The sequence below is a fragment of the Penicillium rubens genome, assembly GCF_028828025.1.
Source record: "Penicillium rubens strain IBT 27055 chromosome Unknown utg000001l_segment0_segment0, whole genome shotgun sequence".
Taxonomy (NCBI): domain Eukaryota; kingdom Fungi; phylum Ascomycota; class Eurotiomycetes; order Eurotiales; family Aspergillaceae; genus Penicillium; species Penicillium rubens.
Window position 1 is genome coordinate 2,539,580 of NW_026890599.1, and position 20,815 is coordinate 2,560,394.

Here is a 20,815-nt window from a genome sequence, read left to right on the forward strand (position 1 = left end):
TATCGATCATTAGGAATATACGATCAGGCGCCTTCACTGCCAAATTCTTGTGTCCATTCAGCGTTCCTCGTGAGATCTTCTCCGCTAACTGTCGGTCGAGAGTTCTTGACTGCCTTGATGAAATCCTTCAGAACGAGAGGTGGCTCCAGAAGCTTCTCTGCATCGACGTCGAGCCAAGTCATTTCCATTGCGCCCGGATCCCCTGGTGAGCAAGGCGTGAGTTTCTCTACGCCCTCGTCGAGTACCTGTAACAGAGCCGGTCAATCGCTGTGGATTGTAACGGTTAGAACTGAGTATACATACCTTCTTATAATGTGTTGCTCCTTGAATCTTGCGGATTGGCTGCATCAGTGCATCCTGCACGCAAATACTAATATCGCTACCGGAGTAGCCCTCACTTAGATCGGCCAATTGGCGATAGTCGGTCTGTGTCATATGACACGGCGTCGAGCCCACGGCTAGCATGAACATCTTCATTCGTGCATTGACGTCGGGAAGACTGATGTGTACTCTCCGCTGGAATCGTCGCCGAATAGCAGCATCCAGTTGCCAGGGGATATTGGTTGCGCCCAGAATCAACACGCCCTTCGAGTCCTTGCCGACACCGTCCATCTGTACAAGTAATTCGGTTTTGATACGCCGTGAGGCCTCGGATTCTCCTTCACCACGTGGTCCACATAGCGCATCGACCTCGTCGATGAAGATAATCGCGGGCTTGTTCTCACGAGCCATGTTAAACAACTGCTTCACAAGTCTAGAGGCGAATTAGTACGCAACTCTGAGAGCTTCTGTTGATGAAGACGTTGCCCTACCTTTCACTCTCACCCATCCACTTCGAGACTAGGTCACTACTGCTGACACTGAAGAATGTGCTGTTTGCCTCCGTTGCCACGGCTTTGGCAAGGTAAGATTTTCCCGTACCCGGAGGACCGTAGAGCAGGATACCCTTCCAGGGTTGCCGCTTGCCAGTGAACAGATGAGGGAACTTGATGGGAAGAATGACTGCTTCCTTCAATGCTTCCTTGGCGCTCTCCAGACCAGCAACATCCTCCCACTTCACGTTCGGCTTGTCTGACAGAATAGCTCCTTGGAGCGCCGATCGAAGCTTTTTCGCATCCGCATCTTCGCCGTTGTCGTCATCTTCCTTCCTATACGACCCGGTGTCGTTAGCAGGGATAACATGGGACAATACCTCATTCGCCAACACTGCCTATCACACAGATGGGGTGCTAGAGCGAGGAATCCTTGTCAAAAGAAGTCGAGTACATACCCTCCCTTCCCACTGCCTTGCGCCACCTTTCCATTTGCGCCAACCGCGCTCGGTTTTTTCCGGTCCTCGGCCAAGTGGTTTTTAAGCTTCTCCGCGCGATCCATATACTCGCCGGCCTTTGAGCGGATCATCTCCTTCGATTTCGGGTTCTTCTCCCATTTCAAGGCCAGCATGAACAACTCCAGTGCGGAGTAGTACATCTGATAAGCCTTTTCGTACTCGCCATCGTTGTCATTCTCGATCGCCTTCTTGACCGTATCGATCGCCCGCCCCAGGAAATCCGTATTACTCATGATAGGCAATGCGTGTGCTGGCTAGGGTAGAGGCAGCAAGTTGACCGCGGAGGCAGATGTGGTAAAGCGGGGAGAGGGGAGCAAGGGTTGGGGCAATGGGCCAAGGCTGGGGGGATAGGCAGAGAGTTGTTAGAAGAGAAAACCTGAAGATTCCTTGGAGTAGAAGAAAAGAGGAAGTACAAAAGAGCCCTAGAACCGAGGGTTGATGGGAATTGGAGGGGAAAGTGAGAGTGGAAGTTGTTTACGGGCGGGATCCATTGATTTTCCCTCCTCCCACTTCACCTCCAAGTTCACCATGGACGCCCAGAAACAGCTTCAGGCACGCTCGGAAGAGTTCCAGGCACTGCAGACCGGTATGTCTATATATCAAATTGACCTTGGCAATAGTTGCTGACCTTTCCTGCCCATCCAGAGCTTGAGGTTTTGGTCGATGCCCGCCAGAAACTCGAATCGCAGCAGCAAGAGAACGAAGGCGTGCAGACCGAGTTCGCCCAGCTAGACGATGAATCCAACATTTACAAGCTCGTTGGCCCGGTGTTGCTGAAGCAGGATAAGTCCGAAGCCACTATGGCCGTCAACGGTCGGTTGGAGTTCATTGAGAAGGAGATGTCAGTGCTACCGTCTTGGCCACCGCGACCCAACGGAAATATGTGCTGACTGTGAATCTACAGCAAGCGAATTGAAGGCGAGATCAGTGCGACACAAGAAAAGAGCGAAAAGATGCGCTCAGAGGTAAATCGCCCTCATCCAACTGCAATTCGCGCCCCCCACCATATGCATATTCTAACCCCTCACCCAGCTTATCCAACTCCAAAGCCAGGCTCAACAGCAGGCTGCTGCTGCTTCTGCCTCCGAATAAGGCCAAAAATTCCCACCCGCAGGCGAAGAAGGATATATTCCCCGGAGATGCAATAGGTGGCGTGCGAGCGACGAAGCTGGCGTCGAATGGGACCTACCCTCCAGCGGTTCACCGTTATTTGGTACATATGCTATGCAGCTGTGAACCATATTTTGGAGGTCGGAGAGCTCAAAGAATGCTTGGGCATTGAGGACCAAATCCCAATTGAGTTGGGATAGCCTGGAAATGTATGATCTGTGCAGGTGCCTGACACCAGACCAGGGCATGGATCAGTCTAAAGATATACCCGTGAAATTCTAATACAATACTGTGAAAAGTGATCAATTGGTCTTTGAATTTGGATATTATTTGATAGTGTCAATCATTCTGCCCCGGAATATATCGATATACTTGCACGTCGGCCATGCTTCTGCCTTCGATCTCTTGTTGATGTCTACAGGTCAGAGTGTTCTAAAACCATACTCAAAAAGGTCCATAACAAGGACGCATGAATACAACTAAGAGAGCGGTTTAAGAGCACGCCCAAAGAAGCTAGCGGATGGATGACCTTTGATACTCCAAAAGCAAAGGGAAAAGTGTGTATTGACAAAAATCTATTCATTGATTCATAATGAAACATCTATGTGCGGGAAAGTTTATCTAGGACTTGACGAGCAGGTTGGCACCGGTCATCTCCTCGGGTTGCTCCACGCCCATGGCAGCGAGAACGGTAGGAGCAACATCACCCAAGACACCGCCCTTCTTGAGGCTCCAGCCCTCAGGGGCGTTGGCCATAACGAAGGGAACCTTGTTAAGGGTGTGGGAGGTCTTGGGGGTGCCCTTCTCGTTGAGCATCTCCTCGGCGTTTCTGCGAAATGTGGGTTAATTAACAATTCTCTGGAATGGGAGGTGTTCCTGTTTTGCAAAGACTTACCCGTGATCAGCGGTGATGAACAGAATGTAGTTGTTCTTCTTGCAAGCCTCGTAGATCTTGCCAATGGCCTTGTCAGTGGCAGCAACACCCTGGATGGCGGCCTCGTACACGCCAGTGTGGCCAACCATGTCAGGAGGGGCGAAGTTGTTCATGACAAAGTCGAACTTGTTCTCGCCAAGGCGTTCAGCCATCTTGGCACCGACAGCAGCTGCACTCATCTTTGGGTCAAGATCGTAGGTAGCAACTCGGGGTGAGGGGATCATATCGCGCACTTCGCCGGGGAAATCTTTCTCGATACCACCGTTGAAGAAGAAAGTGACGTGAGCGTACTTTTCAGTCTCAGCAATGTGGCACTGCTGGAGGTTCTTCTTGCCGAGCCATTCGGCCAGCACGTTGCCCATGTGTTGCGGGGGAAAGCAACGTCGAAAGTGTAGTCAGTCTTGTACTGGGTCATGGTGGTAAGAGAGATGTTCTTGGGGTAGGGGAAGTCAGGACGCGGGGAACGGTCATAGTCGCCCATCAGCTGGGTGATTTCACGGACACGATCCGAGCGGTAGTTGAAGAAGAAGAGAGTATCGTCATCTATACAGGCTCAATTAGTTGTCATAGAATTGCCTTTTGGGTTCGGATCAGACGTACCCTGGACACGGCGCTCCTTGCCGCCAACAATGATGGGCTTTAGGAACTCATCGTTCTCGCCCTTCTCATAGCGCTCCCTGATGGTCTGTACCGGGTCCGAGCTGTCCTCTCCCTCGCCAGTGACTAGACCCTTGAGGCCAATCTCAACACGCTCCCAGCGCTTGTCGCGGTCCATGATGTAGTAGCGGCCCACGACGGTGGCAATCGCGCCAGTGCCAATCTCCTGGGTCTTCTCAAGCAACTGCTGCATGAACTTCTCGGCGCTCTTTGGGTCGGTATCACGTCCATCGGCGAAGAAGTGGATGTAGACCTCGGGAATCTGCATGTCCTTGGCGACCTGGAGCAAGGCGAACAAGTGAGTGATGTTGGAGTGAACACCACCATCAGAGACCAAGCCTAGAAGGTGCAGACGTCCATTGCCCTCCTTTGCACGGGTGAAAGACTTGACAACGCTGGGCACCTTGCCCATCTCGCCCTTCTTGAGGGTCTGGTCAATGCGAACACTGTCCTGCCAGACAACACGACCAGCACCAATGTTCAGGTGACCGACCTCACTGTTGCCCATCAGACCCTCGGGCAGACCGACGGCGAGCGAAGAGGCATCCAACTCGGCGAAGCCCTGAGCGGTCTTGGAGTTGGGCTCAGCGAAGCCGGACATGTATGGGGTATCGGCCGCGGCGATGGCATCTCCCTGGGGTGGGGAGTCGGGGCCTGCAATACCCCAGCCATCAATCACAACTGCAAGGTTTATGTTAGCTAGTATATCATTTGAGGACCTGGGTGGCACATACTCAAGGCAACTTTTTGGTCAGCCATAGTGGGGTTTGCTATCGTGATTGGATCACACCTGAAAGTACATAAACATTGATCAATTGCTGAACTGAAAGAAATTTAATAATAACTCGGTTACGCTGCTTACCTTTAGACAGATGTTTAGAGGAGAAGATATCGAACGAAGGGGAATCAGACCACTAGAGCAGAAAAAAGGGCTGCCGGTGAAGGAGGGGCATTGACCCCGACGTCACCGTCACCGGGTGCCAGGAGCGTATTTGCTGAGATAAGCATGTATTGCAGCCGCGGGAGCGGATCTTGGGGTGTTTCTTCCGACTCTTCCCTAAAAACTTACCCCAGCCGGGATCTACTCGTCCTTCAAATATCTTTCCTCGGGATCCTTTTAGTCAACATTCCCGACAATGGCATCTCGATCCCCGCCAGTGGGCACTCCGCTGCTGAAATCCCCTGTACCCGATACGCCGTTCAAAGACGCGCCAACGCCAGCACCGCAGGCAGTACCTTTCCCTTCACCACAGACCTTCGAGATAATCCCACCATTGCATGGGATTCTTTCTCGCTTGCTCGCCTCCAAAGGCCAGCAAACCGGTTCATCGGATGGACCCGGGGATACAGCAGGGGTATCAGGAGCTTCCCAGACACAGACCCAACAGGCACCCTCAAACATTCCCGATGGTGGACACAATGGCAATACTGCACCCTCACATGCTGTAGCAGAAGTATCAGTTCTCGGTTCAACCGCTCATCCGCCCCTCGATGTGAAAAACCTCCCTACCGAAACCAGCTCTGTCAGGATTCGAATCCAGAAGGCTCGTACAGTGGTCGAAGGGCTACCAGATGTGCATCGGTCTGTTGATGACCAACAAAGAGAAATTACGGAGCTGGAGGACCGTGTGAAACGCTTGCGCTCTGTCATCTCTGACTTCGGGAGTCGTGCAGGAATGCTACATGAGGACAATACGAGGACCGTGGAAGCATGAAGCCTAAAATCGGGAATTTCAATCTACATTGGGAAAATCTAAGCCGGCCAGGTGCTGCAAGATTTCGGGTTGATTTATTTGGCGTCTATAAGAAGGAAATACCCTGCTGTTTTTAGCGATCATTTCAAACTACAATCTACAAAGTCGCCATCGTTTCATGAGTTGAGGCAAATCCAGCAATTCATAATCTATCTGCTTTTTTTTTCTTCTCTTTTCTCAAAGAATTGTCAAAAGTGAAGTACGGAGTATATTGCAAGCAGTTACATTGTTCTGAACAATTTTGGCTCCTTACAAATTTGATAACCTAAAACCCTAATCCGGCCAGCTGTCTCCGATATCGTTCACTGGCTTAAAGTTCAGCGCCTGAGGCAAACGGAAGATCCCCTCCCCCACCACTTCCATTTATTTTTTCCTCTCTTCACCTCTCATCCTCCATCTCCATTTTTTTCTGTTTATCTTTGAAGACAGATTACCATACTTCATCATGTCTTACGCTCTTTCTGAGTCCCACCGGGACGTGAGTATCACATCTGCCCTCATTTCTAAGATCATTGACTCATCGATTACAGCAAATGCACAACTCTCTCGTGTCCAGCGACCCAGAGGTTGCTTCCATCATGGTACGTTGAAATTATACACCATTGGCAGCCGCAGTCAATGCATCGTCCCTACCAGAAGATCCAGATGTGCTAATTCTTCTACTTCATACAGGAGAAGGAGATCCAGCGTCAGCGTGAGTCAGTCGTCCTGATTGCCTCCGAGAACTTCACTTCTCGTGCTGTCTTCGATGCCCTCGGTTCGCCCATGTGCAACAAGTACTCCGAGGGTTACCCCGGTGCTCGTTACTACGGTGGCAACCAGCACATCGACGCCATTGAGATCACCTGCCAGCAGCGTGCTCTTAAGGCCTTCAACCTCGACCCCGCCAAGTGGGGCGTCAACGTCCAGTGCCTTTCCGGTAGCCCCGCCAACCTCCAGGTCTACCAGGCTCTCATGCGTCCCCATGACCGCTTGATGGGCTTGGATCTCCCCCACGGTGGTCACCTGAGCCACGGCTACCAGACCCCCTCCAAGAAGATCTCTGCCGTTTCCACCTACTTCGAGACCTTCCCTTACCGTGTCGACCTTGAGACCGGTATTATCGACTATGACACTCTCGAGCGTAATGCTGAGATGTACCGCCCTAAGTGTCTGGTCGCCGGTACCTCCGCCTACTGCCGTCTGATTGACTACAAGCGCATGCGCGAGATTGCCGACAAGGTTGGCGCCTACCTTATCGTCGACATGGCCCACATCTCTGGCCTGATCGCCGCTGGTGTCATTCCCTCTCCCTTCGAGTACGCTGATGTTGTGACCACCACCACTCACAAGTCTCTCCGTGGTCCCCGTGGTGCTATGATCTTCTTCCGCAAGGGTGTCCGCAGCACCGATAAGAACGGAAAGGAGGTCCTTTACGACCTGGAGAACCCTATCAACTTCTCCGTCTTCCCTGGCCACCAGGGTGGTCCCCACAACCACACCATCACTGCTTTGGCCGTTGCTCTCAAGCAGGTTGACACCCCTGAGTTCAAGCAGTACCAGGAGCAGGTCATCAAGAACGCCAAGGCTCTCGAGGAGGAGTTCAAGGCCCTTGGCCACAAGCTCGTCTCCGACGGCACCGACAGCCACATGGTTCTCGTTGACCTCCGCGCCAAGAGCCTTGATGGTGCTCGTGTTGAGGCTGTTCTGGAGCAGATCAACATTGCCTGCAACAAGAACTCTATTCCCGGTGACAAGTCGGCCCTCACTCCTTGCGGTATCCGCATTGGTGCCCCCGCCATGTCTTCCCGTGGTATGGGTGTGGAGGACTTCAAGCGCATTGCCCGCTACATTGACCAGTCCATCACCCTCTGCAAGAAGATCCAGGGTGAGCTTCCCAAGGAGGCCAACAAGCTCAAGGACTTCAAGGCCAAGGTTGCCGATGACAGCGTTCCTGAGATCCTTGCTCTCCGCAAGGAGATTGCTGAGTGGGCTAGCGCATTCCCTCTTCCCGTCTAAATGAGATATTGAGGGCCGAGTATGAGTTACGGAAAAATAAAGTGGGATTCGAATTAGGATCTTACGAGTTCAACATCATTTCGTATAACAAAAGAAAAATATACATGGGTGCGTTTTTAGGGGTTAATTACCGGACTGCTTTTTCAACCTGACGCGGGTCATTGGGATATGGGAATGCTTTTTTGCATGTGAAACGAGCAATGTTATTTTTGGCGGTTGGGTCTCGCACTTATTCAACAGCGGGCTCACATGAATTTATCTAAGTGGAAAAGTTCAACATTAATTGAGCGTCCTATGTACATTCTACAATCTGTTCTCAACACAAGGATCTATAGAATCCAAGGACTATTTTCTTCTCTGCTTTATCCTTCCTAATATGGCTCGATTAACCAGGCTTCCGTATGTCCACCTGTACTCCGAAGATTCCCGTGAGTTGCCTTCTCTGGTTAGTGTTGCCCAGCCCTGGCCCTATCCTATGTTGTATACTTCGCGCGATGTAGCCGCGGAAGACACGCAAATATTGTAACAGTGCAGCGTGCCGTTATCGGCTTGCTTAGGTTTATGTTTAGGAATCTAGATGGATGGCAGCGAGAGAGCGGACCTCCATTCATGGATGGATGCATGGGATTTGGTAAAATTCCATGCATACATCAACGGAAACATCACTGTGAAGATTCATTGTTTGTGCAAGATACTACTCTAACAATCGCATCATTTTGAACGCATCACGCTACCAGTCCTCCCAGACGCGTGAAAAGCTCAACTTCCATTCGTTCAGCCGCATCTGGTTGCCTGAGAATACTGCCCATTGGATCCTCGCCAAGATCCTCCTCCCATAATGTATCCGGTTCGGGGTTGGCCTTCAGTCTGCGGTACAGGCACATACGCAGGTGCCAACGAAGGAGGTCGGGACTCACACGGTCGGCACCACTTCGAGCAGAGCTCTTAAGACGAGTACTACCAATTCTCTGACCATCATTTCCGAATACAATAATCTTGTATCCAGCCTATGGTCACGCAGTTAGTATATATCGGGAAACTAGCGCATATTGAGGGACTTACATCAGGATCAATCCCGATTAAGAAATCATCAAACAAGGTGTGTATGTCTTCGCGGAGAAGAAGCCCATTCTGCGCGGAAAACAGGCCCGATCCTCCAATTTCGCTACTGGGGCGAGTGTCCGTAATATATTGCCTGTATCCATTTCGCCTCCATTCCTCTATCATGCTCACAGGGAATACATGCGTAGCGCCGAGGCCTCGGAAAGGATGTTCAATGTCGATTGTCCTGGCCTGCCCGGAGATTACACAGCAACCGTCTCTTTGGCAGAGGGTATTCCGAAACGCTGTTTGCTATAGAAATAATTAGCCCTTCTCTTTGCTCCTGATCATTTGTGCTTTGACTCTACCAGACGGTCCCGTTCTCTCTGAACCTGGGATTGGGTATCGGGGTCGTGAGTCCTGACGCGGTGTGGTGCAGAGTTGCTTGTCAGATTGACGGTAATGGGGTTCTTGTCTATACGATTGTTAGCTCTGAAAACCCCAGTTATGCATTCGTATCAAAGCGTACCTCGATCCATAACAATGTAGTTGCCAGGATCTACCGCAGCCCGGCCGTTATGCCGGAGTGCAGGGCCTGGTGTTCCGTCGCTCTGCAATTTGTAAATTGCCCACTCGTTTTGGTTGGGAAAGATGAATATCGATGAACAGTATCGGAGGAGCATTCCAGGGAGAATGTATCGGTCACGCCTGTCAGTCGGGATAAATAGAGCTACAACAAGGCTGTATTATTTGCCGAACGAGCTGTGAGGCTATCATGTCTTACCGGCAAGGAGAGATCCATTGTCCTGATAGACTCGGAGGTTGAACTGTGGGTGTCTTGGTGCTTGAAGGACACGGGTTGCCATATTGGGATCCCAGAGGAGTGAAAGAGGGAAACAACTGAGAGTGAAAGAGAGAAGTAATTGGGATGAGGAAGAAGAAGAAGAAAACAAATTGAGACAATTGATAGAGAGCGACTCTACCAAAGCAATACTTCCCGATTAGGTTAGTGTGGCTACATGGTACTAGCCGTAGATCCGGTCCACGTGAGTTACGGATAACTCACAACCTTGGAGACGACTCCTCTCCTTTGTCTCCCTCTTTTGGCTCCTGTTTTTCTGTTTTACTGCTTTTCCGTTTCTGTCTCTTGCCCTTTGATTTCCCGTTACTGCACTTCTTCACAGGCTTCTACCGCCCGTCTCTAAATTTAGCACTTCTTGGAGTTCCAGGCCCCATCGATAAGGAAGTATCTTATCGCCCCGGACCCTCACGGAGGGCATATACTTAGACCAATCTGTGATTGAAACCCGGAGAGCATCTTGAAGAAGTCACCGGTGAATCAAGATAAAACAGGATCTTGCCCGACATGGCGAATACCGCTCAATGCTATTATTGCTTTGAGTCTCTCCTTGCTTCATTCGAGGATCGCGAGCCCACCACTCTAGCAGCTGTAGAGGCCCTATGGGAACAGCACGAGCAAACTAAGAAGTTGTCGAGTCTCGAAGAACAAATTGAAGAGGAAGATACAGATCGCCAGCAGTCCGTAAATGAACAGGACGAAGATGACGACAGCAACCAATCGTCCCAGTCGAATAGTCAGCCCAAGAAGCTGCAACTTCCCCGCATCAGCCGTCTGCAGAGCCAATTTTCCGCCTCTTCCAGTGCAGCCACGTCTTCATCGTCCGCATCCAATACCTCTTCCAACTCGCTACAGTCGAGCTCAACCAATATCACCACGCCAAGCGCAGTTTCCGGGACCCCCCAGCTGAGATCGCCCGATCAACGATATCCCCTGTTCGTGACATGGAATACCCTGTCACGAAGCGGACACAAGTCTCTACGCGGGTGCATAGGCACATTCGAGGGGCAGGAACTTGCAGCGGGGTTGAAGTCCTACGCTTTGACCTCGTACGTGGTTCCCATTGAATACTTCTCTCTCAATACAACGCTACAACCAACGGTATACTCCTATCTATATATTAGCTAACCCACATGTGATTTTGTTTTAGGGCCTTCGATGACCACCGTTTTGACTCCATTCCCAAATCCCTTCTGCCCTCGCTATCATGCTCTCTCACCCTTCTTGGGTCGTTCGAGCCGTGTACAAATGCCATGGACTGGTCTCTGGGCACTCACGGACTGCGCATCTCCTTCATTCACCGCGGCCGTCGTTATGGAGCCACTTATCTCCCTGACGTCGCTGTTGAGCAGGGTTGGACCAAAGAAGAGACAGTGGAGAGCTTGATGCGCAAGGCAGGCTGGGATGGTGGTGGTAGTAGTACTGCACGGAGATTGTTACGCGGTGCAGCTGGTGGGAACTCCGGCGCGACCAAGCCCTGGGACCAGGTTTCGGATTTCCGTACTGTCAGATATCAGGGCCTCAAGGCAAGTGCTAGTTATGCGGAGTGGCAGGAATGGCGGCAGTGGGTTCTCTCTCTAGACGATGGGGAAGAGATTCTGGAAGGTGCGGAGTGATTGGCATCTTTCTTTTTTAGATCGCTTTCCTTTTTGTCCCACGTTTCAACGCTTCATGTGGGACTGATGACCATAATGACTACAATGCTACTACTTTTTTTTTTCGTGAGTTTTCAGGTCAGAAATTTTCGGCATGGGCATTAATAAGGGATAGCAATTGTGCGGGCGTTCACGGTCATGATGAGAATTTGATATGGCATCTCAGCTCTTCAAAGATAGTGAAGAAGCATTTCAGACTGAGCCTTATCCGAAAATTATTGATTATAGACACTGGCATAATTCATTGTATTTGATAATGGGCGATATGCAGAGACATTGAAAAGGACCCAAGCAAAAGAAAAAGTCCCAGAGAAGAGCAGCCAGTGACCCTCCCAAATCCGAATGCGGACATGTCAACAGACGAAAGAAACACGGCATAAACAAAAGCCAAGGATACATATCCATGCATCCTAACGCGGAGTACGGCTCCACAGACCAGCAACCATCTCCTTGACTCTCCGCTCCTGTGCCCGGATCTGCTCCTCAGTCTGCCCACGGGCATTACCACGACTATCAATCTGCATATGAGCCCCGCCAGCATTGGCCGACGCAGGCGGAGGAGCATTATGCTTCTCCTCGATGATTTCGTCACCATTAACACGCTCAGGCTTGGGGTCGACGCTCAAAACACCGTCCATCATGAAGCCGCCGCCCTCGCGGAGCTTGTTGATAGCCCGCACGGTGTCGATAGCACGGTGCAGCGTGCGGCGCGCGTTGAAGTTTTTCTTGACATTTGGCAGCAGATCTTCGCCCGGGCCCACCTTGCCATTGTCATAGGCCAGGTTGACCCATGGGTGCTGAAGAGCTTCGTGGGCCGTCATCCGTGACTTCGGGTTGACTGTCAGGCAGCTGCTGATGAAGTTGCGCGCTTCCTGGGATACACCACGCCAGTACTCAAGTGGCGTGAAAGAGTAGTCTGCTGCTAGGATTGCTTGCATCTCTTCGAGATTGGAGTCCCGGTCGAAGGGCGTGTATCCACATAGTAGGAAGTAGGTGATCACGCCGATGGCCCAGATATCGCTGGAAGGGGACGATTGTTAATAAAATGCAAACAGTCGCAATGAGATGAACTTACACTGGCTTGCCGTGGCCGCTCTTTTTGAAGATCTCTGGTGCCATGTATCCTGGCGTTCCACAGGTCGTGGTCAGGACGTGGAACTGCTCCTCGTCCATGATCCTCGACAATCCGAAATCGGCAATCAATAGATCGGCGTTGTCTTCTGGTGTGCGGAAAAGCAGGTTCTCGGGCTTCAGATCACGGTGCACGATCCCATGGTCATGTAGATAGGCCACAGCCGAGAGCACTGCGCGGATAAGGTCTGCAGCGTCCGACTCGTAATAGCTGCCTTTGCGGCAGATGCGATCGAATAGTTCTCCGCCCAGCGCGAGATCGGTGACAAGATATACTAGGCAGCATCACTTGTCAGTGGGGGCGTGATCGGAGCGATCATTCAGGAGCGAAACACACAGTTGTTCATAGTCTCAAAATAGTCGACCAGGGTGAGGATGTTCTGGTGGCCCAGCGACACCTTCTTCAATACCGCGATCTCATTCCGGACCTGTATATTTCGGAAGACGTCAGTCATGCTCTTGTTCCCGCAGTCGTCTCCCGGCACACACCATATGCTCCCGCCCCGACATGAGACGCTTGTTGATGACCTTCGCCGCATAATAGCGACCGGTATCGATGTGCACACATTCCTTCACAACAGAGTACGAACCAGCGCCCAGTGTCTTCCCGGTCTTGTATCGGCACGGTTGGACCTTCGGCTTCTGGCTCGGGGGTTGTGCCGCCATTGCGAATAGAACCAAGTGCGGGAGGCGCGATGCGGATTGTGGGGAGGATAGGAAAGTTGTGCGACGTAAAGCGCGAGCGAAGGACTGAGCGCGGTGCTGGAGGGGTTCGACTTGAGGATGCGGTAAATATACGCCTGCCTTATGTACCTGCGCAATCCAAGAAGTCAGCCTTGGAAAGTGGAGCAGGGGTCTAGCGCGAATACCCAAGGTGAGACTGCGCAGAGAATACTCACAGTTGGGCGACAAGGGCCGATTATACCTGGGCTTATGGTATTCCCGACGGGGTTTATCGTGATGTTGTCCGAGGCACTGCGGGGGTTTGAAGTCGAAGATCCTGGGGCATCGTCGGCGGGGCTATGGAAGGGCTGAAACCTCAGATGAAACTATCAGACAATTACGGCGTTGGCAGTTGAAATAGAAAATTTAGAGAAAATAGGAAGTCGAATTAAAGGCCGAGATTTTTTTTAAAGAACAGATCAACGGCGCGATTATTGTAGAGGCATTTCTGCCCAGTTGGCTATTTACATTTCGCCGACTCAACGCCAGCCCAATGCAAAAAAAACAAAGAAAAACAGGGGATATTCAAAGAAAAACCAAAGGAAAAATAGTACGTTCAAAATCGCTCCAGCACTTCCTCGACAATGTGTTCCAATAGTTGTAGCTTGTGGAATTTGGCCACACTTTCCAACACTTGTAGTTTCTTCTCGATCTCCTTTCGATCGACTGTCGCAGTCCATGCACCACTGCAAGAACAGTGCTCCATGAAATCACTGACCTTAAGACCACTGCACTTCGAGCACTTGATATCCTGTGTCTGCCATTCGACAACAAAGCCATGGACTTGACCAATGAGGAATTCTTCCGTAGCCAATCGGTCGTACTCGGCGTGACAGAAGGGGCATCGCCAGGGCTGCGTAGATTTGCTGGCTTCTGAGCTGGCATCAGGCAGCACATCTTCGTCGCGACAGAGATCGAGATCTCGAATGAGACAGCAAGAGTTGCAGGACATTTCTGGGAGCTTCAAGCTAGCACTAGGGTTCTCGAATCGGCCCTCCTTGCTGAATTCTCGGACCTCGAAAAGGGCAAGCAGCTCGCGTCGCAGCAACCGAGATTCCAGGGTTGTTGTCTTAGACAGACTCAGAACCTGCATCAGCAGTTTCGTCAACTCTAAAGATGGGTTGCGGTTGTCCTTGGGACCGACTAGGACTCCTGGCAAAACCGGGAAGGCATAGTCGGATGCAAGCTCAGGATGAAGCATCTCGTCACGTTGTCTGCGGATCAACCCCGAGATTTGCTTCTTCAATGGCTTCGAGAATCGATCTGAGAGAATAGCAGTGATCTCGTCATCATCTCCTTCGTTGGTCCGTCCAATGGGAATCTGTGTTGGCCGAGGCGTTGAAGACAGATCCCCGTCTTGGAGTTCCGGCCGTTTCAAGCTGTGCATCAGCTCGATGTACTCGACGATCCAGTCATGGAAGATAGTCTGCATGGGCATTGGCAGGAACCGGCTGAGCTGCCAGTGCATCGCTGTTTCGAGATCCTGTTCGTCGGCCTCGGTGACCTCTCGACAGCCCTTGCCTCCGTAGTTGTATTCATCATACCAAACGAGATAGTCCCAGTACTCCTTGATCTCTAGATCGATAAAATGGAATGAAGGGTTGGCGCGGATTGACTTGAGGACATACTGGCTGTAGGCGTAGGCATTGCCAACCTCAGTCTTAGTCGTTTGGAGAAGGAGGCGTGTGGAGCTGGCAAAGACGACATGCGAGCCAACACGTCTGAACTCTGCCATCAATCTCTGGAATGACTTCCGTGACATTAATCGTACATAGTTGTGCAGAGATCGATCATAGAGACAGGACACAGGGCTTTCCACCCATCGGATCAGATGTTGGACCATGATGTCGGCCATGTTGTTACCTGCACAGGCCTCTGTCCACCAGTGTTTTACCATCTCTCGGAGGACAACAACACCGGCAGAGGCAAATGCCTTCTCTGAATAGAAAACCCCAGTGTCTTCACCGTCCCCGGAAGGAGCCAGTAGCGTATCACTGCCGTCCATTTCATTGATGATAGAAGATGTCAGAATTGTGTTGATCGACAGATTCCGAACCTCGAGTTCAATGCACACTGTGGAGTAAGCACCTGGTACATTGACAGACGGCATGTTGACCTTGTCCAAGGCACCTAGGATGTCATCCCTTTCATAGCCCGCGTGGTCAGGACGTGGCCCTGATGACCACCAGAGCACAACATTGTTTTGTTGAAGTCGTCTGGCGTACGAGACATCGATGAGGTACCGGGGATCTTCACTTTCCAGGTTGCAAAGCGGAACATCACCGAACCGAGCGAGCATGGTCAAGTGCTGAATCCACGAGGACAAGTATAGATAGCGCGTGACAAGACGTCTCGCAACGAACGCTTGCCAGCCCAGTGGGGGAAGTTCCATGTCCGATGCTTCGGGCTTCACGGACAATACTGGATACTCCTTCAAGATCGGTATGTCGTGACATAGGCGGTCTTTTTGTTGGGATTGAATGACAAGTACGGCAGGCTGACTCTCATCATTTCGAATCTTTCTGATCAGATCACCAACCTCAAGGTGAGCCTTCCTTCGCGTCATCACCTGCGTAGTTTTGAAATGAATCTTGTCCTGGTAGTCGAACGCATGCTGCGACTCATCACCCGATGCGGCTTGCGTCTTACGGGTGAGAAGCTCGGTGTAGATTTTATCGACGTTGGGAAGACCCTGGACATCTCTTGTGCGGTTGAGAACGATAATGTGTGCCTCGTTCTTGGATGTTGAGAATATTGCGAAGATTTGTCGATCTCCAGAGACAATGTGATATAGGTAGTGGAACACCAATGACGAATCCATCAGATAGGGCTGCTCAGAGGATGTGTGAAGTAATGTCGAAAGGTCGAAGCCCTTGTCCAAGCCGTCACCTAGGACACCACGTTGCTGTTCATCAAAGGTACAATGGCTTCCTAGCTTAAGCACTGCTCGAGTGCTTAACGGGATGTTTCCCTCGTAAACGCCCTCAACGCTAGGGTGCTGGAAGAGAATATCCATTTTGTCGGCTTCTTCTAGATATTTCTCTTCTGACAAAGATAGCTTGAACAAGTAAACCGAGGGATGTCCGTTAGGTAGGGTGTGGTTGACCTTCTCGACTTCACAATCTGGCACGTCAATGTCCGGCAAAGAATCCCGCTTCAAGTTCAGGAAAAATTGCCGCTGGACTCTAACGCTGAGGGCATGGATCTTTTGGTCAATCAGTACGAAAGCTCGCACAACTCCAGGAACGCCCGTATCGCAAAGCTGCAAGACCTGCCATGTGCTGATGTACAGCATTTGAGCTTGATTGCGGAAGAAGTTGCTCAAGGAATCTGAGGCGACGTTGGTTCGTTCGCCAAACAACTGACGACGGCGAATCCGTGCTTGTTTTTGTATCTTCCATTTTTGCTTCTGATACTTGAGGAATCCCTCGTAGTTTTCCGACATCGATGGCATAACTGCTGGCAGGCTAGCGAAGGGGTCAAGAGCTGTCTTCGGAGCATTTTCTGGATGCTTTCTCTTCTGGGCGACCTTGTTGTTGGGCGATTTCGTTTTTTGAGTCGAGCCTGCAATTGCTTCATCTAGATCTCCAGCGTGCTGAACCCGATGATCTAGGATATTGGCGTTTGTTGAGGAAAGTGGCGTCTTCTCAGACTTGGTGAATAGGTCGGTCATCTTCTTTTGCTTGAACCTGTCATCCTTTGTGTTGATCCGACGTTGCAACCAATCGGGGTGGGCAACCCGGGGCACTGGGTTTCGAAGCTTCTGAAGTGCAGCTGGAATGGTAATCAACTTCTGGATCACGGAGCCCAAACGCTCTAGGTAATAGTCCCAATCAATCACAGTTCGAGGGTCCATATCGCCAGGATCCTCTTTTAGCCATTTGCGCAAGAAGAATCGCTTGATGTTATCTTCGGCTGAAAATATAGCCACAGGAATGGCTCTTTCAGTGACAGGCGTATTCCGTGGACGTGATGAGATGATGTATTTGCAGTTGAGGCCTTTGTCCTTGATCATCTGTTCACCCAGGAACTCTGCCAGGCGTTTCGCCGTCGTGATGGATGTGGATTTTTGGGAGCCGTACTCTTCCAGGGTTTTGGACATGCTTCGATTTTCAGAAATGAGATCGATCAGCTCTTCGTCGGCCGATGTCGTTCCATGTTCGTATAGGACGTCTAACCACCGGTCCGCAACTCGGGCCACAGAGGCGTAGGTCTCGGCAAGATTAGAGCCCTCTAGGAAGAATTTGAAGAGTTGTGTCTGGAAGATCTTAATCAACTTCAGCTCTCCTCTTCGCTTAACTTCGAATCCCTTGAGTTCAGCTAAAGAACCATCATGGTTGAAGACTGCATATCGTTTCTTCAGGTTCTTGTCTTCCTCCTTCGACGTCGGCAAAATCATTGCCCGGTATGGCCCATCCACTTCGAAGAAGATGGAGTTTTCGCTGTGAGTCTCGTACTTGAAAGTTTTCGGATCGACAAGCGCCTGGTACTGGTGGTTGGTGTATCTTGCATGCACGAGGTGATTGAGCATGACACAGGGGTATGAGATACCCAGTTTCTTCCCGTTTTTCAGGGTGAAGGAGAAGTTATCGGGGAATCCTCCAGGAAGCATACACCAGATACCGTCGGTATCCAACTCCAGAGGACGACCGATGCGTTCGACAAGCTCTCTCGCCATCTGAATGATGTGAGCGCCTGTCAGACAAGTGACACCGGCCATTTCCATGGAATACCACCGAGAGCCCTTTCGCATTACATATCCGTAGAAACTGTTGAGAATGACCTTGTGTGCAAGCTGAAGAGAATCGAACAGGATAATCATCTTCTTCGCCTCATCGATCTCAGCGGCTGAACCGCCCGACGACTGCAAACCATCGGCTTTGTTCTTCCAGGATTTTTGCTTGCCCTTGAAGTCGTATCGTCGATCACGGAAGGCTCTGACAGTGTCGACATAGAACGGGTTTTCTCTTTGGCAAATGATAGCCTCCCGCTCCATCGTCTTGCTGTCGTGAATCTTGTGGTAAATCTTCTTGCTGTAATCCTGCAGCCGTTTCTTGACCACTGCAGCTTGCTCTTCGGTGCTCAATTCATTGAAGGACCTCATTGGGGACTTTGGGTGCCGGCCTGGGAAACGTTCATTGGCTGTGGCACGTCGGATCATGTTGTATTCATCACGTTTGGCAGGCAAGAATTCACCACGCCATGCCCAAGGCATGCGTCTGTCACAGGTCTTTCCGGGTCGGTTAAAGTCGCAGGCGGCACAATTCGACTCATCAATCAACGAGTCTGGTTGTAATCGGTTGGTGATCATGATGTTGGGATACATGGAGGCGACATCCAAATGGTAGATAAAAGGCACTTCGTTCCGGACTGGATTGTTCTTGAGATCGAGCAAACGCTCCACAATTTGTGCCTTGACCTCATCATAGTTCACAACATCATCCATGGACTTCTTCTCTTCAACCTCGATACTGAACTTGAGGGCGTGATCGAGGTCCTTGAGAAGCTCATCAATCGCAGTGGGATCAACGGTAAAATGCGTAGGGATATCACTTCGGAAGACACCAGCTTCAATACTTTCAACGTGGCCGCCGACGTAGGTCTCTGACTCAAGGAGATGGCCTTCGTAGAAAGCCTCTGGGGGATTCTTGTGCTTGTTGGGCAAGACAATCTCATGCTGGTAGGCTTGAACCATGAGAAGCATCTCACACAAAGTTCCAGTACCCTTCCGCAATGTTTCGTCGGGGTTAAGGGGAATGATCGTGCAGAGCGAGAAGATGAAGGGGTGGACATATTTCATGTACAGGTAATAGGTTGCAACTGCATCGGACACCGAGTATTCAGCGAGGGTCTGTGGCCTTTCACTCGCATACGGTGTCATAAGCTCTGGGTCGAGTTCATCTGGGTCGTAACCAAGCTTTGCAACAGTCACGGCTTTCAAACCACGACTTCCTTGAGGAAGGTAACTGTCACGGTTGACCCAGGCGAAACAATCCATATGCACACAGTTGTCGGCTTGGTAGATATCCTCGCTGTTTTTCCGAAAGCCGATCTCCATGTACATGTCAAGTCCAAGAATACTGGCTCTGGTCTCCACAAACGGCCAATCGAAGAAGTCACCGTTGTATGTCGCAATAACAGTAGGCTTGGAAATCTTGATATGCTCGAAAAATCGCTCGAGGACCCCTCTTTCATTGGGTTCATTGAAGATAATGAAAGGTCCATTGTACTCTGGTTTGGGAGTGTACTCGAAGTCGTGAATGTCCTCAGATACAATCTCTCTGTTGGTAATTAGGAACCCTTGCCCATCAATCATGTATGAAATCATCATAATCTGATCCGTCGCAGCGTCTGGAAACTTCAGCGGTAACTTCGTACACTCGATATCAAAAGCGAGGACGACAGGATCGGCACGCTGAAGCCGATCTTCCAGACAAGTCAGCGATATCACGCCATGATCTGCCTCTACATTGTACCACTTTCCAATCCGAATGTCTGCGAGGCGTCAGCTCTAAAGCCTCCCTAGGGGACACAGAAAATACAAACCTTTATCAATGCAGACCCGGACATGGTATGGCACGTCGTATTCTCGAATATCAACAATAAAATCACTCGCTTGTAGGTTGCCATTAGGTCGTTGCTCATTAATTATTTCGTCGTCAAAAAGGTCGATACCAGCAGTCGCACTATGAGGACCGTGAATTAGCCCAATGTTCAGATCGAATCATGTAATGTAGAACAAACCTGGTCATCTCAACATATGCGTCCATCGCACTCTCGTTCTTCTTGTTCTTCTCTGCGAGAGGGAGGAGGGTCCTCCTAACCTCTAAAAGATTGCTCACGTTGGCGAAACTGAGCTTAATGTAGGTCTTCCGGTAGCCAAGAAGGTGATTTGGGAGTTTGAGATCTTCTTTCTCAAGTCGTTTGAATTTTTTGATCATCCCTTCAAAGGTTCGGCGACACCACTCTTCTACCTCCATCTCGTAGCCTTTTTTGACCGCAATCAAGAAGTAAGGGTCGTATTCCACGGTGGCTTTGAAACTTCCTCCGTCGTCCTGCAGGAAGTAAAAATCCACGCCTGCACGGCCTCCAGGCACGTCCGAGTCCTCAATCGATGTGCTGTGCATGTTGACCAGCCAACCGACCCTTGTCTCGCCAGACTCGAATCGTGGGAACCCGAGAGTCTCATCGATACTGTTGGCCAACCGAATGGCCTCGAATTTCTCATCTTGGGATGTTGCCTCGGTCGAACGTAAGGAGTTGAATTGTACCGTTTTGGAGCGTCGAGGATCTGAGGATGCAGCACCAGATCGAAATTTGTTTCCATATTTGCTGGGCTTTCGTGAAGGCATTACGACGCTTCGCCCAGCTAGGCTTGTTGAAGTACCTCTTTCAAAGGGCGGAACCAGAGTAGAACATGAAACGCGCACGCGAATCCAGATCAAACAATAAAAAGAAGGAAGCGTAGATGGTCACAAATAGAATGAGATCTGGTACTGGGGCTAATTGTGCCTCTAGGAGGGTCCAGCAATGGCCTACGATCTGCTCTAATCAAATCCATCGATAGTCCCGACGCGTTCGCGTACCGCGTCTCAAGTGTTAGTCAGCCTTCCGGAATAACTA

General features: G+C 50.7%; 10 protein-coding genes across 10 annotated transcripts; 4 read left to right on the forward strand and 6 right to left on the reverse strand.

The window, feature by feature from the left end:
• Positions 1 to 23: 23 nt before the first annotated feature.
• Positions 24 to 1,563, reverse strand: N7525_001009 (AAA family ATPase VPS4; the record flags this gene model as incomplete). Its single annotated transcript, XM_002558358.1, has 4 exons — positions 24 to 245; positions 304 to 754; positions 813 to 1,148; positions 1,271 to 1,563. 4 exons carry the CDS (start codon positions 1,561 to 1,563, stop codon positions 24 to 26), a joined length of 1,302 nt encoding a protein of 433 aa, XP_002558404.1.
• A 205-nt stretch (positions 1,564 to 1,768) lies between these two features.
• N7525_001010 (tubulin-binding prefolding complex subunit YKE2) lies at positions 1,769 to 2,422 on the forward strand (the record flags this gene model as incomplete). The annotated part of the gene is made up of 4 exons (XM_002558357.2): positions 1,769 to 1,916; positions 1,976 to 2,171; positions 2,235 to 2,295; positions 2,363 to 2,422. 4 exons carry the CDS (start codon positions 1,769 to 1,771, stop codon positions 2,420 to 2,422), a joined length of 465 nt encoding a protein of 154 aa, XP_002558403.2.
• A 639-nt stretch (positions 2,423 to 3,061) lies between these two features.
• Positions 3,062 to 4,790, reverse strand: N7525_001011 (phosphoglycerate mutase, 2,3-bisphosphoglycerate-independent; the record flags this gene model as incomplete). The annotated part of the gene is made up of 5 exons (XM_061211728.1): positions 3,062 to 3,269; positions 3,336 to 3,703; positions 3,757 to 3,917; positions 3,975 to 4,712; positions 4,766 to 4,790. The coding sequence occupies 5 exons, from the start codon at positions 4,788 to 4,790 to the stop codon at positions 3,062 to 3,064; spliced, it is 1,500 nt and encodes a 499-aa protein (XP_061070954.1).
• An 11-nt stretch (positions 4,791 to 4,801) lies between these two features.
• Positions 4,802 to 5,039, reverse strand: N7525_001012 (Alkaline phosphatase-like alpha/beta/alpha; the record flags this gene model as incomplete). The annotated part of the gene is made up of 2 exons (XM_061211729.1): positions 4,802 to 4,945; positions 4,989 to 5,039. The coding sequence occupies 2 exons, from the start codon at positions 5,037 to 5,039 to the stop codon at positions 4,802 to 4,804; spliced, it is 195 nt and encodes a 64-aa protein (XP_061070955.1).
• Positions 5,040 to 5,167: 128 nt separating this feature from the next.
• N7525_001013 (mediator of RNA polymerase II transcription subunit 9) lies at positions 5,168 to 5,746 on the forward strand (the record flags this gene model as incomplete). The annotated part of the gene is made up of 1 exon (XM_002558355.1): positions 5,168 to 5,746. The coding sequence occupies one exon, from the start codon at positions 5,168 to 5,170 to the stop codon at positions 5,744 to 5,746; it is 579 nt and encodes a 192-aa protein (XP_002558401.1).
• Positions 5,747 to 6,230: 484 nt separating this feature from the next.
• On the forward strand, positions 6,231 to 7,783 carry N7525_001014 (glycine hydroxymethyltransferase SHM2; the record flags this gene model as incomplete). Its single annotated transcript, XM_002558354.1, has 3 exons — positions 6,231 to 6,263; positions 6,316 to 6,366; positions 6,458 to 7,783. 3 exons carry the CDS (start codon positions 6,231 to 6,233, stop codon positions 7,781 to 7,783), a joined length of 1,410 nt encoding a protein of 469 aa, XP_002558400.1.
• Positions 7,784 to 8,508: 725 nt separating this feature from the next.
• Positions 8,509 to 9,690, reverse strand: N7525_001015 (HNH endonuclease signature motif containing protein; the record flags this gene model as incomplete). Its single annotated transcript, XM_061211730.1, has 5 exons — positions 8,509 to 8,790; positions 8,846 to 9,136; positions 9,193 to 9,299; positions 9,354 to 9,554; positions 9,609 to 9,690. The coding sequence occupies 5 exons, from the start codon at positions 9,688 to 9,690 to the stop codon at positions 8,509 to 8,511; spliced, it is 963 nt and encodes a 320-aa protein (XP_061070956.1).
• Positions 9,691 to 10,190: 500 nt separating this feature from the next.
• On the forward strand, positions 10,191 to 11,299 carry N7525_001016 (AMMECR1 domain-containing protein; the record flags this gene model as incomplete). The annotated part of the gene is made up of 2 exons (XM_002558352.1): positions 10,191 to 10,732; positions 10,834 to 11,299. 2 exons carry the CDS (start codon positions 10,191 to 10,193, stop codon positions 11,297 to 11,299), a joined length of 1,008 nt encoding a protein of 335 aa, XP_002558398.1.
• Positions 11,300 to 11,748: 449 nt separating this feature from the next.
• Positions 11,749 to 13,135, reverse strand: N7525_001017 (serine/threonine-protein kinase; the record flags this gene model as incomplete). Its single annotated transcript, XM_002558351.1, has 4 exons — positions 11,749 to 12,358; positions 12,414 to 12,744; positions 12,807 to 12,897; positions 12,959 to 13,135. 4 exons carry the CDS (start codon positions 13,133 to 13,135, stop codon positions 11,749 to 11,751), a joined length of 1,209 nt encoding a protein of 402 aa, XP_002558397.1.
• A 613-nt stretch (positions 13,136 to 13,748) lies between these two features.
• On the reverse strand, positions 13,749 to 20,544 carry N7525_001018 (DNA polymerase epsilon catalytic subunit POL2; the record flags this gene model as incomplete). The annotated part of the gene is made up of 3 exons (XM_061211731.1): positions 13,749 to 19,687; positions 19,739 to 19,878; positions 19,937 to 20,544. 3 exons carry the CDS (start codon positions 20,542 to 20,544, stop codon positions 13,749 to 13,751), a joined length of 6,687 nt encoding a protein of 2,228 aa, XP_061070957.1.
• Positions 20,545 to 20,815: the final 271 nt, after the last annotated feature.